This window comes from Glycine max, chromosome 4 (assembly GCF_000004515.6).
Source record: "Glycine max cultivar Williams 82 chromosome 4, Glycine_max_v4.0, whole genome shotgun sequence".
In the NCBI taxonomy this organism is placed as follows: Eukaryota; Viridiplantae; Streptophyta; class Magnoliopsida; order Fabales; family Fabaceae; genus Glycine; species Glycine max.
This window is the reverse complement of record NC_016091.4, coordinates 48,494,226-48,507,854: the sequence shown is the minus strand read 5'-3', so window position 1 is coordinate 48,507,854 and position 13,629 is coordinate 48,494,226. Positions and strand designations below refer to the sequence as shown.

General features: G+C 30.9%; 1 protein-coding gene across 1 annotated transcript; it reads right to left on the bottom strand.

Moving 5' to 3' along the window:
* Positions 1-2,299: 2,299 nt before the first annotated feature.
* LOC100778126 (uncharacterized) lies at positions 2,300-7,610 on the bottom strand. Its single transcript, XM_003523258.5, has 5 exons — positions 6,699-7,610; positions 4,809-6,343; positions 3,777-3,842; positions 3,475-3,652; positions 2,300-3,366 (listed from the first exon to the last, which is right to left on the bottom strand). Exons 1-5 carry the CDS (start codon positions 7,255-7,257, stop codon positions 2,558-2,560), a joined length of 3,147 nt encoding a protein of 1,048 aa, XP_003523306.2. The 5' UTR covers positions 7,258-7,610; the 3' UTR covers positions 2,300-2,557.
* Between the last annotated feature and the right edge of the window lie 6,019 nt (positions 7,611-13,629).

Here is a 13,629-nt window from a genome sequence, read left to right as displayed (position 1 = left end):
TATATAATTAAACTTCTTAATTTTATTTTTTATAATTTACACTCATTAACTTAGGGTCTTGGATCCGTCACTGACAACACATTTATAACTAATTCACACATATTAAAGAAGTTAATTAATTTAGTTAACAACATTAAATTGTGATATTTTTTTAAAATTACTCTTAAAATTATTGTGACTCACTTTTTCTACTTAATTATTTTTTAATTAAATAAATAATATACGGAGACAATAATAGTAATGGAGTTTTAAGTTTTAAAAATAAACTCTTGAGTTCTCAAATATTCATAAAAAAGATAATTCATAACAATTATTATTTATGGATTAAAATAATTAAGGATATTTTGATAAAATAATAATCAATGAAAAAGTTAGAAAATAATAATATAAAAAGAAACAGATAAATTTCAAAATAATTTTTTATATTTAGGGACGGATGGAACATTATTAGACATTTTAATAAGCTCATGACATTGATCACCTGTGAGACAAAGTTAATCTAGACATTTTAATAACCTCACAGAAATATTAATCACACATTAATAGTTATATATAATCACGTTTTTTTACTCTTAATCATTTATGAGGCAAAAATAACCATATTTATTTATATATGTAGTTTTTTTTAAGATTATTTATATATTAATGCATGCAGTTAATCATGTGTGACAGTCAATAACTGTTTGACACTATTAATTACTTGAAAATTAACTGTACGACACTATAAATAATTGTATATAATTACCTTAATTTACTTTCAATCACTTTGTTAAACCGGATTAATTATATTTATACAAGTAATTAATCGCGTCTGCTAGATGAAAACGGAACGATTATCAATAGTGCTCTTATGATAGTATGCCACTTTTCAAGATTTCACCTTAAATCGATTTTAGTTGACTTGAGTGCACGAAAATCCAAATTAGTTGTTACTGGAAAGTTTAAAAGTTGAATACATTAGTAAATATGATAGCCAAAAAAAAAATTGTGTTGGATAATGTACATGCTAGGTCTACGAGTTAGTTGTTGCAACAACTTTTACATTCCTGGAAAGAAGGCATGGATTAGGAAAAATGATTTTCAGACTTAGCATTTAATATCCAAGACAAATCGATAAAGTCACATTTTAAGACTAGTTATATGTTCTAAACCATTATTTCTCATGAATTGATGTATTCCAATGGGATTAGGTGTAGCTTTGATCGTGACTGAATGGTGATCTAAATGGAAACCTAAACCGTAAAGGACTTTAGTTGTTAAGTCAGATGCTTTTCTTTATTCAATTGCTCTACTTAATTTAGACTTATGGGAATCTTAAACAATATACTAAATTCCACGAGGCTAGGTAGCAAATATATGTGAATAATGTTAATGGCGTATCTTTTTGAATCTTGACTGCCCTCAAGGTTTTTTTTTTTTTTCTTTGAGACTCTATAGAGTTTAAGCATCCCTTCTTAGAACATTTTTTCCCTTTTACACATACATAGAGCTAAGTTCAATTATTTTACATTTGCGAGAATAATGTTGTAAAATGAAATACATTTAGATTGAAAATGTGACTATTGACAACCGGCAGAACTGTTAAAACTTAAAAATTCAATTTGCTACCAATATTTTAGAAAATGTTTGCCGAAATTCTTTAAAAAAATTTTTGGTCCGTTTTAAAACCAAACTAAAGTACTCCGGTTCAGTTTTAAAACCAACAAAAACTAGGAGTAGATGAAGGCAATGGGGGTAGAACACTGAGATAATAAAGATAAAGACAGCCACAACAAAAACAAATGAAGAAATCAAGAAATAGAGGTAATCAGAAATGATGAAGAATGTAACTTGTAAGCCGTTAAAATCATTCTTATGTGGTAAATCCATTAAAATCATTCTGATACCGTGAAAGACTGACGCTAATAACTTTGGTCAAACTATAAACTATAGACTAATCCATTAAAAATAACCAATAATTTTCACCAATTTTATGGTGATGCTAAATGCCTTCAAATACCTAAAACAATACTAAATGTTGCAACAGAAACACAATACCTAAAGCATACACATTTGTTGAACCAAAACACAAACATTTTGTTGTACCACAAATATATAGCATCAAAATTCTTTAGGGACAAAAACAAAGGCTCCCGATAGCACAAGAAAGGAGTACTTGGAAGTAGCAAGTTAAATTTCATAAATTCAGGCGCAGTTTTAGCAAATAAACAGCAATCGAGTAAAGTGGCCTTTGAAAATAAAAAACAAACAAATCAAGACTCCAAAGCTCGATTAATTTGGAAGACTAAATGGTCTGTTCTTTGGCAATTTAACAACTTATTTTTTCTTTCACTTGCACTTATTTATCAACATGTGCAAGTGAGCAAGCACACATTAGATAAAAATAAAGTCTGACATTGTTATATACAAACAAAGACTGATAAAGACCAAATTCTGCAATATGAATGTCTGATTAAAGATAATAACCCTAACCCATAAACATTTATTCAGTCATATACTCAAAACATAAACATTTATTGAACCATATAAAATAACTCTTATAGGTTTCAAAACCGGCCTACAAGCTTTTCTCCACATGTTCCCAATCTGATGCAAAGCCATCGGAGTAGTAAGTAGGAGGCTGAAACTCACAGGTTCCACTAGGCTGAGTTTCTTGATTGTCCTCCGAATCCAGATGAAACTCTTTTGGGATTGACTTGTCCACGGCAGTGTAGGAATTGAGATGCACCACAGCAGGATTTACATGGACGTCCAAACTTTTACCCTCAGATACATATGTTGAATTTGTTGTGTCATCCATTTCTTTGCCAGCAGATCCATCTCCATCTAATTGCTTCCCTTCTGAAGTAGAACTTGAACCTTCAATCCGGGATTTAAGAATATGAAACCTAGCCAGAACAGATGTCTCATAATCAGTACAGTTTTTTTCAGGAATAGGAGAATCTTGGGATAAATTAACTTGGTTTTGATTATCCCTCCCTCTAGGTGATGACTTGTCTGCTATGTCTAATGGTTCCTCCAGATTATCAATGGATGACTGGTCAACCCGGGCTTTGAGAACTTGGTATCTGGCCATAACAGAAGACTCATCATTTCTTTCAGCCTCATCGTCTGAGCAGGGAACAAAATAATTATTGATGAAGCTATCCAGGTTTTGACCACCTTTTCCTTCAGGTGTCATTGCATTAGGCTTGTTCATATCAGTGGAAATATTCAAGCAAGATAGTTCCTCCAGATTGGTTGCATCCAAGACACGAAATTTAAGGGCAGCAGAAGAATCAGGGTTTGGATGATGCACTTTAGTTGCAAAACTCTGACTCTGGCTCAAAGACGGAACAACCTCAGATTTAGATTGCTTCTCCATCTCTACAACATCATACAAGATATTAGCTTAAAAATAAATCAATTTTCCAGGTTATTTATCCAGGACATTTATAACAATGGATCATATTGAGATAAAGAAAAAATGTCAACCTTTTTCCTGGTATGAATGTTTATCCATTTCAATCTTTATTTGATTATAGCGAGCCTTGTAATAGACGGAACAAAGTGCAGCTTCAGCCTCAAGCCACAGGTTCTTATATAATACAGTCTGAGGCTCTGCTCCTTCATCATCATCATGGAAATTCTCACTAAGAATCCTCTTTAGATCCTATAATTCAAAAAGTATGAGTATGCCAACAATAATTAAATATTTCCTTTCTGCTGTAATTTACCTCCTTTATAATTGAAAACATGTATTAGTAAACAGAGAGAAATAACACTGCCTGGATTACCTTAGTCATGTTACAAGCCTTTGTCATTTCTGTCTTGGTTAATTGTGGCCTCTTGAAACTTGCATTCTGAGAATATATTCAGAGAACTTACATAAGTAATGCAGGACTAATAATTCGTTCAACATATAAACATACACAAAATTCCACCTTCAATATCATGGAATGAAAAAAACCAAGAAGCCCCTCTTTTTCCTTCAACAAAATGGATCTATACATGCTATAAATTAGGGAACTATTTCATGCAGCTTCTATAGCTATGTATATCTCTTTTCCATCATTACATTTTATGCAATATAAATGTGTTAATCTGTGTTACCTGTGGCAGGGTCTTTACATAAGGATATCAAAGTAAGATCCACAAAACAAACAAATATATTTAAAAACTGAACTAGAAACCAACATAATTCATAATCTATATTCAGAGGACAGCACCTATGACATAGTGAAAACCAATTCTATCCTCTTCCGAAACCCAGCAAGCTTAGCAGTTAGCATTGTATCAAAATCATTCTTCTCTTCTTTTTGCTAATGATTCTCCAAATTTCATTATTTTAAATAACAGGTAAAGCACTCTTTGACCTACATTACTACAATCCATTATTATCCCAAACTCATCACAAGAAAGCCGCATTAAAATCATTGTAACCACAAGTACATTCTCATATAGCTTAATCACCAAAATTTATGGTATCCTCTCCTAGTTTTCAAATGTCAACTCAACATCAATGCTCAACACTTGAGAGGACTTTAAGCTATATATTCACTGATTGCTTGATTTGATTTGATGCAAAGGTTATTGTCACATAGAGGAAAAGTTAATTTACTAGAGGTGGCTACATTAGTTTGGAAAACTTTTGTTTTTTATGCTACATGTGTGAAAGCATGAATTACAATTGTTGTTAGATTTTTATCATCAAACAATGAGGCAATATATATATAAGTTTTTATGTCTACTCATAAGTAATAAAAAATGTGTTTCCAATACACTAGAGAGCTAGGTTTTGTTATTGAATATAAGAAATAAGAATATACCTGGTGAAACTCACGTGATTCTCCAGCACTCTTAGAAGTTTCTGGCTGATTGAAAAAACATTCTTGTGCAGGGGCAATTTGTTCAGCATTCTTTAAAGCACATGTATTAAGATTACTGATCACGTTTTTAAGGATATTACAATCTCGCTCTTTCAATTCACAGGCATCATTTAAGCAATGATAAAGAAGCAATTCTGATAAATTTTGCAATGTATCAAGCAGCATTTGGACATTTAATTTTTCAGTTGATACTTTCCTAGCTGAATTTTCAGGTGTAGTAGTTGTATCTACTACTGAAGAAGGTGAAGGCGGGACATGTTCAGCAGAGCAAGATGAACTATATTCCGAGCAATTATTCACATTGCATCCAGAATCTACATCACCTGTACATACTAAAGCTTGCTGTTTCTGAAAAATAATAAATTCCTTTAAGTCTACATGTTGAAGCCCCATCTGAGAAGATCCAGATGCACAGTCAGTTGGCTTGGCTGGTGGCACAGTATTTTCCTTCATTTTGGTAATATCCAGATAATGAAGTCCAAAACCACAGCTAGGCTTAGATTGAAAAGGACCATCATTCACAGCACTACCTGACTTGAAATATTCAGGTGCAAACTTTGTTACCGAAAATTTCCTTGGAGAACCTGCTGAACTTCTTTCCTGATTGACAATTTTGGTATGCGTTTGATAGCCATTTGAATTTTCACCTGATTTTTTCATATTGTTTTCTGTATCAAGCAGAATATTCTGAGGCTCCTGAATGATAGAACCAAAGCTGATTTCCTTTTTGTGTACATATTCTTGAGGCAGAGCTGCAGAAGGTTCAAAATGAGAAAAGCGAGCAGCAGAAGCTCCCTTCCAGCAAGGTGAGTCTTCAGCCGGATTGCATTGGTCAACACCCTCAAAAGATTTCTGAACAAAATTGGCACCCTCAGTAGCATTAGGTCTCAATCTTAAATTATCCACATTTGCATGACTTCCTCTAAATATATAATCAACAACATTCATCGAAACATTCTTGTCTGAAATCATTGCTTTGTTTGATGAGGAAGGCTCATTTCTTCCTAGATGCATATGGATAGGACCTGAATCAAAGAACCCAGCAGTTCCAGGACTAGGCATGTGAGAAGCCTCCTTTGTATTATAGAAATCATTGTGCCCAACATGTTCATCTGCTATAATATCCTCAATATTCAAATCTGTAACCAACCCTGTTCTAGGCATTGAAGAAACAGTATCAACTCTTGAAGGTTTATCACCATGCCTTGAGTGTTTGTCATATGAACCAATGTTCAACGAGTGATTGTTCCCTGAATCAGAAACTACTTTCAAAGGGGCCTCTTGATGAGTTTCTAGAGACATTGAAGGGGATCGCATAACAGATGTACCAGAAAATTCAACTGGCATGGGTTTGATAGTTCCCCACCAGTTAGATGTATCATGTATATGATTTGCACTTGCAGGCATATTGTAGTTTTCCCAATCAATAATTTGTGGAACCTCACAATTAGCAGAGTCCTTCACATCTTGATTCCCTGCATTAAATAATAATAATAATAATAAACGCTTAATTTAAACATAAAAGATGAAAAGTTTATTTCCCACATAGCTCCATCCAATTACAATATTTATTTTCTTACTTTAATTGTTCTGAAACTCAACTAGAAACAAAGAAGAGAGCATTGATCTAAAGGCATAAAATTTATATGAGATGAGTTAATTCAAAATACATAAGAGTAATACTCTCAACAGCCCAGATTTTGTCCATATTTTATTATGTTATATAGTATCAACACTATAAACGTAATACGATGAGACAGACATTATAAACAAATTAAAAAAACGCCAAAACAAGACAAGGGAAACAAAACAAGACAAAACAAAACACACCTTGGTTCCTCTTTTGTTCACCAACCGAACCAGCCACATTTGTTTCCTTTGAGGAGAGACTTCTCCCAACTTCGATCAGTTTCTCTTTACTGCGGCTATTGAACTCCGGAAACTGGTCCCAGGAAACACCACCTTGACCAGAAAACCCTAATTCAGGTGACTTATTAGCTACCCTAAGCGAAGGCCAACCCGAAGAGGGAGCCTCAGAAGACCAATGATAAGGCGCCGCCGAATTAGAAGAGTGATCGTGAATTGCAGAAGACGCATAGTAGGGTTGGGCTTCAACAAGGCTTGACCTTGCGGGATAAGAAGGCAAACCCAGATGAGGGAATTGCGCACTGGAATCCAATTGTCTAACGGGGCTCGAAAAGAAATCGTACCCGTAGGGCTGAAAGTGAATTGGGGGCACAGTTTCTGCGGATTCGGCTGAATCCATGAACTGAGACGAAGCCTCACTGGAAGTGTAGGGATTCACACTAAACGGCGCCGCAAAAGCTGATAAATTTGAAGCCGGCGAAGAGTAATAGGGCCAATCGTGATATCCTCCCACACCCTTCATCGCTCGCTTGCAGATTACGCTGCGATGAACGAACGATCAGTCAAACTGGTGCGGACCCACCAGAATTCGGAGTGGTTTTTGATGAAAACGAGAGCAAGTTTGGAACTTTGGGTAGAAAATTTGACAGATTTATTGATTTTGTAACAGCAATTGCAAAAGAAGTTGCGAAAATGAAATCGAAATGATAACAAATAACAAACATAAAGGAAGAAGAGATGGCGAGAAAGAAGGGGGTGCAACTACAACGCAAATGGTAAGTAGTATCTTGTCAAATATTGCGATTCGGAATTTCAGTCCAAACACAACAGCACGTAGAGAGATCTCTGCATTCAATTTTTATTTATAAGAAAATTACCGAATAAATCTATTACAGAATTAAATAAGGAAATACGTATTTACTGTATTATTGATTGAATTCAAATACATTATTATAATCATATTTTTTTAAAATTAAAAGATAAAATTGCTTTTTATGTGATAGAAGATTTTCTTTAAAATCTATTTATTAGTAGAACATAAAGTTTGTTTGAATTGACAAAGATAATGTATTTATTATTGATCATTAATCCGTTCCTGCGGTAAGTTTGTTAAATATTTGTTGAAATATTTAAGATGTAAGATATCTGATCAAATGTTTAAGATTTTTTTTTTAATTTGGTTTAATTTTTATTTTAGCAACAACGATTTGAGTAAAAAAAAATTGACCTTTAATATAAACAATAACAAAATAATCGTCAAAACTAACAAGATATTTGAAAGACTTGTTAAATTAATATTTAAATAACAACAAATTGTTGATTCATATGATATTATATCATATGATATTAGGTATAGCTTATTTAAGAAAAATCTTAAATTTAATTTTTATGATAAAAAAATATGATTGTGATTGATTAGATTTTTTTGACGAAAATTAATTAATATTTTATATCAATTTTACAGGGATAATTTTTTTTTTAATTTAGGCTATTAGAATGAGAGTAGATAAAATGTGAAATATTTTTATTTTAATAAAATCAAAATGTTTGTTAAAATATTTAAGATGTAAGATATGTAACAACTATTTGAGTAAAAAAAAATTGACCTTTAATATAAACAATAATAAAATAATCGTCAAAACTAATAAGATATTTGAAAGACCCGTCAAATTAATATTTGAATAACAACAAATTATTGATTCATATGATATTATACCATATGATATTAGTAGGTAAAGCTTATTTAAGAAAAGTCTTAAGTTTAACTTTTATGATAAAAAAATATGATTGTGATTGATTATATTTTTTTTTGACGAAAATTAATTAATATTTTATATCAATTTTATAGGGACAATTTTTTTTTTAATTTAGGCTATTAGAATGAGAGTAGATAAAATGTGAAATATTTTTATTTTAATAAAATCAATTTTTTTGGGCACATTTTAGACATTATTATTGTTGTGCTTTATCACGGTGGAATGGTGGATGATCATGGTTCTAGTGGCAATGACATCTCCACCATAATACACTTGTACATTCCAAACTAAAAAAGGAAATAACTAACTATGCTCCAAATTAAAGAAAGGAAATAACATAACTAGTTAACATTATTAAAGTGTCAAATTTAAATGAAATTAAACTTGATTTTCTTAAATAAGATATTAAATTTGAGTATTATCAATAAAAATAATATAGTTGGAAGGAAGATCCACTAAATGTGGACAATCAAGTTTTTTTTAAAAATAGAGTAGTTATCAATTAAATTGATAATACTCACAAAAATGTCATGATGACAAAATAAAACTAGTTAGTATCACTCTTTAACCAGTTGGGCTTTTGAATCTTTCCTTTGGACTCTTTTCAGGGTAAGGCCTCCCTTTATGATTGTTGAAGTGGACCAAGAGGCCAACTATCAAGAAGTTTAAATGAAGAGTGAAAAGTCTAGAATGAAATTATTCCCATTTCCTAAACCAGCATATGCCTGAATCAGACCAAAATGCTTGCCTACGATAATTTTTGGCTGCTTTTATACTGAATTTAACACCATGCATGATTCCAAATGCATTTTTCCCTCAAAACCACCTTCCATCGTAATATTTTTCACCTTGTATACCAAAAGATTTTAACATGACATGAGATAAACAATAATAGCAACAAAAAATTATTATGACTAAGAAAAATCATAGAATGACCCCAATTATATATATGCATCACGTATCTTGGTTAACTACAATAACTTACTTATTTTAACAATGCAATGGTGACGAGCCTTAGTAGCTTGAGTAACAATTAATTAATCAAATTTTATTAAGATTTGTTAAGTGGCTATGTGGGGAATTTGCAACAAATATGATGTGCTAGCAAGTGTAAGTATAGCAATAGAAAAGGTGTTTGTTTTTGTAACCAAGACAATCATTTCCTAGAATTCACCGTTTTTCATAGCAAAGCGCTTTTCAGCTTTAACTATGGCTCGGTTATAAGTTTGAAAGCATGGGATTAGAAACTTTCCTTACCTCTCTTGCATAGAATTGCTTTTTTCGACCATTTGGGCTTATTTGTCCTTTGCATTATACATTCCCTTTTACATTATGTACTGAAATTTTGGTGGTTTCTTCATTGAATCTAATCTCTAAATATGAAGATGCTTGATATGGGCCTTTAAAAAGATCTACCCCTTGGATTGTTGGTTCCTGTTTCCAATTATGACCATTATGATCACAGTAAATTCTGCATCACTGATCCATTGAAATCCAAGTATTTCTAACACGATAAGGCACCCAATTATCATTTGAAACTCAATTTAGTTCGGACAAACCTATGTGTTGGCAAACAACAGCTAGCCAAATCACATGGCATATTTCCGAAACAGGCAAATTAATATATTCAATGCATGCATCTACCAAATTAAAATATTTTCTTTTGATAAGATAATTGATACAAAAATGCATGATTTAACATACCCCTCATGTAAGGGGTTGAATGGGAGAAATTCAATACTAAAAATAATGAAAGTAACCAGAATTAATCTTTCTCACACACACACCTCATTAAGGCTGCAAGTTGTTCAAAGGGAGTTCTATTGTTGAACGCATACCACATGACAAAGTCATACATGATAAGTTGATAGCAGATTCATTTTCACCACGATGATGGCCACCATTTACCTGCGATTAAGTGAACCCACCACATAAACATAGCATGTGAATCCATTTCTTTCTTTTGATACCATATATTTTATACCAAGATTGAGGTAATCATCTCATAAAAATTTGTTAATTATGACATGCCTAATCCCCACAGAAAATGCTAGATTTCAAACCTTTTTGGGCCCAACCGCTTACGCTTTATTATATATGTCATATCAATTCCCCACCCCATAATTCAAAACCCTCTTGGCAAAAAGTCCACTTGTATTAACTACTAAACCCATAAAAAGAGAATGAACTTTGCTTCTAGGACCCTGAAGACACTCCTCTATGTAAAGTTCTTCACTTACAAAAAAATATGATAATGGTAGTGAGCATGATGGAGATCTTGGGAGAGTACACGGCGGTGCTGACAAGAGTGACAGAGAACCTCCTTCCAAGGCGTAGCACACGAGTAATTGGTGGTCTCAGGAACCTTTTTGCTTCCACAACTTTTTCTCGAGAATCAGCTTCTTTTTTGGTCTACTTTTGATAAGTACGTGTAACTGTACTATATGTAAGACATATATTTGCAAAAACATGATTCTGTGAGGAGTGATGAAAATTGTAAGGAAAGGCTTTCCTTCTGTCAAAATATGAAATGAACGAGGATGCAAAGCTACAAAGTTCACACGAGCTACAAGTACCCACGTACCCACGGGTGCACAAGCAGAAAGAACAAAAGAGTAAATTATTGAGAATGCCAACTAGGCAGGATTAATAACAAACTCTCCATCCAGAATTATTCATTTTCTGTTTTTTGCTTTTCTGTTTTGCATTTTCTTCTTATATAAATAACAGGCACCAGCCTGATGTAATTTTCATGGATTGAAGTCAATGCACAATTTTGCACATTACCTCCTTCCTTGCTTTTATTTCTTAACACCTTCCAAGGGGGTCGTGTTAGATGTTCCAGCATTTGATATGTTATTATATGAGACCAGTCTCAGTCCTTTGGTTAATTTATTTTTCATTTAATTAGACCTCACGTTAAGACTTTCTTAGATTGTATTTTAATTACTAGTTGACGTATTCCGGTAAAAAAAAATGAAAAAAAGGTTTTTTTAGTAACATTGTTTTTCATTTTTTAGAAAAAAAATTATTCCCTTTAATTTTATTTGTCTTTTTAAAAGTATAAGACAATAATTATTATTTTATAAATTATATTTTTTTCCACCTAATTTTAATTGTTTTACGTATACACACATTCATATGAAAATAAAGATAAAAGAATAATAGATGACAGAAAATTAACCCATAAAATAGATAAAGGATATGATAGAAAATAAAATAAAATAAAATTTATAATAAAAATATTAATATTAATTATATGTACTAATTATTCTTGTGCCACTACACAGTACTTATAAAAAAATGAGTATAGAATATGGACAAAATAAAGTACTTATCAACCAGGGAATGCATGTTGTAAAAAAAAAAAGAAGGGATTGGAATTCATAATTGTTGCAAATGTTAGTTTATTGTTTATTTACCAAATAAAGCTAGGTCATTTATATTTTATTAAAAGTTTCATTATTTGAATATAAAAAATCAACATTAATTATGACATCATATATAATTATTTTAGTCATCTATTATTTTTACATACTCCCATCTTAATTAAGTTATATATATATATATATATATATTAATTTTAATAATAAATTTTGCATAAAAACTTGCGTCATGATTAGTGAAATTAATTTTGCTCCCAAAACATGATTAGGAAAAAAACTTATTAAAAGTAGTCATTTAGAATTTTTGACAAAAGTTATTTTTTATTAAGAAAATTGATAGATTTTTTGCATCATTAATAATTTGATGATAGAAAAATAAGCATCCAAGGATAAACTGAATCTTAGATCACGTTTAAACAAACTTTTCTTTTTTATTCTTAACTCAGTTAGTAAAGGAACTTAATTTGAACCTAGTTATCCAATGAGCCGAGTGAAATGTTTAATTAGTCAATAATGACCGCAGATCATAATATATAGTATGTAATTCCATAAAAATGAAAATTTATGATATATAGGACATTTTGGTATTTCCAATCATTGCATTGCTGGTCAAGATGACAATTTTCCTGGGTCTTAATTATCCCATTCTTTAGGGAGTGCCCTTAACCAGAATAACAATTATTCCCCCTTTTACCATTCATATTTCTTTTCAGAAATCATTATCCTTTCGCGCAGTTCATCATTAGCGTGTGGAAGGACACAAAGAAGAATAAGAGTCACAAAAAAATTAATTGTGATTATCAACAGTTGTATATGATTTTAAAGATTTAAATATATTTTAAATTTTTCAAATTAAAATTATATATTTTTTTTAATTTTTTAAATAAAAAATTAATTTTTAATTCTTAAAATCTGAAAAATATTTTTTTTTCCAAATATATTAATGTGTGAAATTATAAAAATTGGTATATTTATCTTTCCTCTTTATTTATCGGGTGACTAGTTTTTTTTATCATAAATGATTAGTTTCCTTTTTAGTTCTTAGTTTAGGGGTTATGAATTTATGATGTAATTGTCTAAAGTTACTCATCTTCTTGTTCTTAATGAAATTTTTTATTTTTTTTTATTAATTATCTTTCTTTCTTTAATGTTTATTTGGAATCTATCATTCTAGTAATAAATTATTTTGCATGTAATTTGTAGATTTAGATAGAGAATATTTTACATCAAATTGCATGATTAAATTATTTTAGTAATTTCAGATAGATTAATTAAACTGTTTCAGCATTAAATTACATAATTAAACTTAAATTGATAGATCTATGATCATTGAGGTATTGATGTAAGGTAAAGAACATCTTTTAACTTTGATCATATGCTTGAGTTGATTTGCTTTTGAAAATAAGTAATTATTTGGACACGAAATTTCATTAGGACTCAAATTGAAAAAAAATTAGTATTAATAAGTCATAACCCATGGTCATTCTTATCATCCCTTAAACCTCTCTTATATGTATTTAATTATTTTATTATAAAAACCAAAACCATAAAATATTTAATCCTTCTTTTTAATCAATTCTACTATTAATTTAATAAACTTAACTAATTAGAAATATATTTGATCGTTTAGATTCAATCTCCGAACTTTCAAATTCATTGTTAGTAGTATGTAGGATACACTTTCTCTTATGTAAATCTAATATATTTTACGCATCAATGTGAAAGAGAAATAAATTTTTTTATAGTAGTTTT